At 37.5% G+C, this 6761-nt stretch overlaps 1 protein-coding gene across 1 annotated transcript; it reads right to left on the bottom strand.

The window, feature by feature from the left end:
- Positions 1-302: 302 nt before the first annotated feature.
- kcna1b (potassium voltage-gated channel, shaker-related subfamily, member 1b) lies at positions 303-5849 on the bottom strand. The gene is made up of 2 exons (XM_082167433.1): positions 5673-5849; positions 303-5060 (listed from the first exon to the last, which is right to left on the bottom strand). The coding sequence occupies exon 2, from the start codon at positions 4817-4819 to the stop codon at positions 3338-3340; it is 1482 nt and encodes a 493-aa protein (XP_082023559.1). The 5' UTR covers positions 4820-5060; positions 5673-5849; the 3' UTR covers positions 303-3337.
- Positions 5850-6761: the final 912 nt, after the last annotated feature.

Genomic DNA, 6761 nt, shown 5'->3' with positions numbered 1-6761 from the left:
GTAATACATTAATTGGAAATGCTAAAACTTGATATGGCCGATATGCTTTTGACGATATCTCTAGCTTTCGTTGACATCGCAAAATATCGTCCACAACCAAATGCAAACTGACATTCAGATCTGCCTTCATTTATTTAGCAACGCCCAACTTCCTATGATACAATCAATTCCCGAGGGATGAAATCAAATCCCGCCCAACATTTTTCTCATTCCAGAAACCATTTCACTCGGATACGTCACAATAGACTATCGCAACATCCGTTTCGTGCCCTTTAAACTTTTGAAATTGAACAGAAATAACAACTCTTTTTTGAGGCATTGAGGGATTTTAATAATTTTTATTTATCAATGTGAATCCTTGAAGCTTTTCATTTATTCTAAAGTTTGAGTTGAAATGAATTTAGAAAAACATTCTTTAAAAACTGTTAAAAAAAAAAAGTGATTTAAAATGGTCATAGTGTCATGTTATAGAATACATCTTATCAGCACATAAATAGTCAACACATATTAAAAGTATGCCAACCACCAAAAAAACAAATGAAGTGATTTGATTATTTAAGAATAAAAAAAAAGAAGCTTTTCCCAGCATTTGCATGATTCATGTCAGAGCAACATAAGCCCAGAGCTGCCTGCATGCATAATATCAAAGTGCTTTAGTTTCATTTATGGCATAACACTGATATGACAAGCCCAACATGGAAACCAGGCTTTGTTTTTAAAAAGAAGCCATTTAATACAGAAATGCTTATGAATTCACCAGCATAAGGTATGTTTTGCGATAATAACCAGCTGCAGAACCACAGAGCCATACAGCAGTCTGAGGACAGCAGCACCAGGCCAGCAGTCTTAGACCTGTGTTGGTGTGGAGCTTATAGCATCATTAAGGGTAGGTTCAGTGGGTTCATTCATTAAGGAAGAGCTTATAGATATAGTGAAGTGTGGGTTTAGTGGTTGGGGCGGGATATGCGATCGTCAGCACCACCCTAACTTCAGGTCTGACACTGCTGTCCTAAGACTGCTGTGACGTGTGGTTCTGTTGTTAGATATATCCCCTGTTTTGCACCAGCTAGACCAGCACTATACCAACTCTAACCAGCATAAACCAGCCAGAACCAACAGGACCAACATGGAATTCATACTGGATTTTTCAGCGGTGATGCAGTGATACCAAACCATTCCATCTTCAAAAGAAATCAAAATAATGCTGACAAAGTTAGAAGCCTGGATGATTATGTAAATACACAGAATAATTCCCACACATGATAAAGATTCAGAACCCTGTTAAATTGTTTCTATTTTTATTTTTATTTTTTTTATCCATTCTATATCACAGATGGTAAATTTGAATTTGATTTACTGTAACATAATATATTGACAAATTTTAATTATTGCCATTTTTACTTCCATATTCATAATCTACATAAATTACATAAACTCTTTTTGGTCCACTGTTTTGTATTGTATTTTATTCTTTAACGTTTTATATAAACGTGTGTGTTTCTTAAACTGCAGACATCTATATTCACAGTAAATAAACACCACTCTGGCATGTATTTCTTTTACAGACTTGTATAAACACATTGTCTTTGTAAAAAATGTAGTTTCTTAAAGAGTTTTTTATCTCAGCTATTTAACTTGCTGGCAAAGCATCACAGTTGTGATGTTTAGTATTTAAGTGAATATAATAAATGCCCCAAAGAACGAATTAAAGGGTTGTAAAACACCTATGCTGGTTATGGTGCTTAACACACATCCTTAGCGTGGACAAATCAACAGATTTATTAGTCTTTAGATTCTTTATTTTACCTTTCGTACTTTTATGTCATTCCTGTTGCTAAACCTATAAATACATAAATTCTCATTAAAGTGCATTAGATTTTAAAAGACAACATGTACACTCAAATTAAAGGTTTTCTTTTTAGACCACATTGATATACGGATATTAAAGTAATGGCAGTTTCTACCAATTACAGTCCCTGATGCAGACCTGTGCGTATTATACAGCACTATTAGCGCTTGTGTTTTGCATCACTCAGAATCGTCTAATTGCTTTAAACAAAAACTGTGTACTATTTCTAAACTTTGTTTGTAATTATAGTTTTGTGGACTTATTTTAAATGGAAGTGTTTCACTTCTATTGCATACTCAACTTTGCCCCAACTCGCTAAACCCACAGGACAGGATAATTTGACTGGATATGAAGTTGTGCATTCACAAGCATATTATGCATGACCACACTGAGGTAGATCCAAAGAAACCAATGAGCAAAAAACAGCCATTGCAAAAGAATACATAAAGATGAAAAAACATGTTTCATACTTCTTTGAAAGCAATGTCTGATGCAGCAAGATGTACTTAATTCAATTTTATGTACAAGGATGTTGAGGGACCATTTCCTGATATTCAATCCCAGCAGCTCTGGAATATCCCTCGACACATCATATGCTTAAGATTTGCAAATGTTTTACAGTAACTATTGCATGTAGAGACACTCTATGTCAGTTAGAGGACTGAAGGCACTATTAAATGATTTATTTAAATAATAATTAAATATGTAATCATAATGTATTAAATATAATATATATTTCAATATAATAATTACAATTATTTTATATAGATAAATAAATCGAATGATTGATTAAGCATAGTGTTGAATATGTACATTTAAAAAGCTTTAACAAATGAAGTTATACTTTTAAAAATGTAATACTGCCTGGAACAGATTTTACATAGTTTGTTTTTAAAGATGTTTAAGAAAGTTGTGCTTTTAATGGGCAGTGGTTGGTGTCCAAGAGAGTCGTACTGTCGGCTTGGCTATGAGTGATGAAGTTCATATTAATGTCATGTATTATTAAAGCAAGATACATAGTACCATATCAAACAGACCTCAACGTTTCATAAAACATGCCATGATCTGCATAATTAATCAACATTCAGTTTGCAAATGACTTAAAGAAGCCTTAAATGAGCAAATAAACAAGTACATAAATAAATGATGAACATACGGTACAAAAAAGTAATTGTTCTACATGCAAATGTAATTTTTGCAAATGAGTCACTGAATAACTAATAATATTTTGGGGTAAGGTGCATTTATATATCCATGTACTCTAACCATCCGATTAATAGTTATTCTGTCTTTTACTTATTGGTGTCCATAGGCATATTTTAGACTACCATTCTGTTCTTCAAACAGAATCGAAGCAATTCTTGTGGACTTGAGATCAAACATACGCAATGAAATAATACATTATCAGAGGCCCAGTTTAAGCATTCTGATATATGAATAGACTACAATATGTACAGTCTTGTATTGGCCTAGAATTACACTGGAAATCTATACATCTGTGAGACGCTTCCCTTTATTTACACAGTTCTGATTCGCAACTGTGCAGTTCCCAGTTCGCAGGTTCGCCTCTCGAAAATTATCAATGCTGTTATTGAGGTCATCGTCAATCTCCATGTATTCTGACTTGCTGACGACAGACGAGCTGCGACGACTGGAGTTGGAGTCGGACGCGATGTTCGGGTTGCTCACTGTGAGGAGCTGTGCCTGTTCATCTCCTTCGGTTTCTCTGTGATAGAAATAGTTAAAGTTGGACACAATCACAGGCACTGGAAGCGCAATCGTTAGCACTCCAGCAATGGCACATAGAGAGCCTACTATCTTGCCCCCAATCGTAACAGGGTACATGTCTCCATACCCCACGGTTGTCATCGAAACCACCGCCCACCAGAAAGCATCTGGGATACTTGTGAAGAAGGAATCCTTCTCTTCGGCCTCGGCAAAATACACCGCGCTGGAAAACAAGATTACGCCGATGAAAAGGAAAAAGATGAGAAGTCCTAGCTCACGCATGCTGGCTTTCAGAGTCTGGCCCAAGATCTGAAGCCCCTTGGAGTGTCTGGACAGCTTAAATATCCGAAACACCCTAACCAAGCGGATAACCCTGAGAATGGCAAGAGACGTGGCCTGCTCTCCTCCACCCTTCACCTCCTTTCCACCGTCGGGGTCCTCTGCCAACTCCGTTCCGAGCGTTATGAAATATGGAATGATGGACACTATGTCGATCGTGTTCATCATGTTTTTGAAGAAGGCAGGTTTACTTGGGCAAGCGAAAAAACGGACAATCAGCTCAAAAGAAAACCAAATGATGCAGAGTGTCTCCACGACAAAGAACGGATCGGTAAAAATATTTGGTTTGTAGTAGAATGTGCTGTTGCCTATCACCTGGAGCCGTCCATGTGGATCCTCTTTCAACTCTGGTAAAGTCTCCAAGCAAAATATGACAATAGAAATGAGAATAACCATGACGGAGACAATCGCGATCCCTCTGGCAGGTCCTGAGCTCTCGGGATGCTCAAACAGCAGCCAAATCTGTCTCTGAAACTCATTCTCCGGCAGGGGGCGCTCTTCCTCACGAATAAAGCCCTCATCCTCTCGAAATTTTTCCATAGCTTCTTCTCCAAGCTCATAAAACTTTATTTCCTCAGAGAACATATCCAAGGGTACATTGACGGGTCTTCTTAACCTCCCCCCTGACTGATAGTAGTAGAGTATGGCATCAAAACTTGGGCGGTTTCTGTCAAAGAAGTACTCGTTCCTTAAAGGGTCAAAGTAGCGCATCCTTTTTTTGGGGTTGCCTAGTAGGGTCTCTGGGAACTGGGCAAGTGTCTTGAGTTGTGTCTCAAAGCGCAGCCCTGAGATGTTGATGACCACCCGCTCGCAGCACTCGGGGGAATACTGCGAGTCCTGCGGTTGTCCCTGCAGAGTGGAGGACGTCTCGTCTATATTATCTCCAGCAACCACCACAGTCATCCTGGAGATCAAACTCGCAGTACTGGATGGCAGTGGATGTTCAGGTGGGTTGAGTACGCATCCAATGCCCTGCAGTTTGAATAGTCAATGACCCAACAGGACATCCAGCATCATGTTCCACCAAATGTCGACCATCTCCATGTCCAATGGAGCTCTGCATCTACTTCATAGTCAGCCAGAAAATTAAGGGGAGTAATGGGATACCTCAGATACCATGACAGAGATGAAATATGTCCTGTACCTAGATAAAAAAAATAAAAAAAATCCACAGGGAAGTGATAAGAAATTTCTACTGATCCTAAACTATATTTTGAATCATATTCAAAAATAAAATAAAAGGTTTTTCAGAACACAAAGTTCCCAACATGACCATCATGAAAATATCAGATTTTAAACATCTTTGCTCAGTGAATTTCTTCAGTCTACTAGCAAGATATTCTAGTACAATGCACATAACGTTCTGGTTAAGACTGCACAATAATATTTAATACGATTCTAAGGATCAAATAAGATCTGATTGGGTGAAATGAATTTGAAATGGACTTGCTTGTCAAATAGATTTCCAAGTGTCCTGAAAGCAAGTTTAACCCTACAGAAGCAGACAGAACATTTCCTCTTGTGAGACAGCTATGTAGAGAACATATGCTCTTGCTCTTGTATACACACACACATACTCAAAACATGCAATATGGTTCTTTATCATTATAATTATTTTTATTTTTTTAACTAGCTCTCAGCAAATATCAGGACACTATTTGCCAATATGATTATTATTCATTTATAACGAAGAGAATGAGAGTGATACCAAATGATGCCAATGGGGATGTTATAAAATGACTGTCTTTGTACTTACGTGGGCAGTCAGATTGAGGAACAGTGCAGGAAAGATCTGCGCAAAACCTCCTATGTGTAATTAAAAATAGATCTCACATTACAGCCTCACATTCATACAGCAAGAATAAAATACATCCACAATACACATCCTACTGCCGTCAGACAACAGCAAACTTGCAGTGCTCCTCAAACCGGTGCAGCAGAACAGTGGAGACACATACAAAGAGAGAGCGAGAGAGAGAGAGAGGGAGGGAGGGTGAGCGAGGGAGAGAGAGTGAGTGGGTGAGTGAGTGAGTGGATGTGTAATGCGCAATGCAGACAGACTCCAGTATGTTGCCAAATGTCCTTTTCCACACATCAGATGGGACACACTACAGCTGAAGGAGAAATTCCTGTTTAAATGGTATTTGTTTCTATCATTAGTGTGTCTTTTTGTTCACAAATTGCCATAAAAACAGATTAACATGTATTTACTAATTAAGTTAAATATATGAATGCACTAATTTGCATGCAACCTCAAACCAGAATTCTACATTTTTGTTATTTTATTTAGAGTAAAAATGTTCATTTGAATTCAACAGTACTCTATGAAAATTTTTTGGAGCATTGAGCAGACTTAATGTGTATTCGAGGCATAAACACTTTAAAAATGTGCTACATCTAAATTAAAACAATGATTCAATAAAATATTATTTAATATTATTCAAGCAATCTGATGTCATTTGCTTCCACCAACAAAGGTACATTTAAAGGGTTGGATGAAGTAGAAACAACTGCACTTGCATTTTCAAACCTGTGACCTTGGCTTTGCTAGCACAATGATCTACCTATTTTGCTCATATTTACATACAAATTGTGCAATAAATCAGGGCCTATTCATGTTTAACATATCTTGACATCTGTGTCTCCAACTGATACTTAAATCAGATTGCGAATAATTGACCTGAGAGTTTGTGGTGGTTGATCACGTTAGAGTTTTCTGCATTAGATTGCATTTAGATGCCTTTTCATGTAGAAATGGGAACCAGTATCTGTTTGGTCAAAGCATCATTGAGATGTACAATGTGAAGACTGTAGCTCTGTGAATATCATCCAGTCCTCAGCAGAC

This window comes from Leuciscus leuciscus (genome assembly GCF_965113295.1).
Source record: "Leuciscus leuciscus genome assembly, chromosome: 4".
NCBI classification, from domain to species: Eukaryota; Metazoa; Chordata; class Actinopteri; order Cypriniformes; family Leuciscidae; genus Leuciscus; species Leuciscus leuciscus.
Note: the sequence above shows the minus strand (reverse complement) of the source record. Positions and strands in the feature narration are given on the sequence as shown.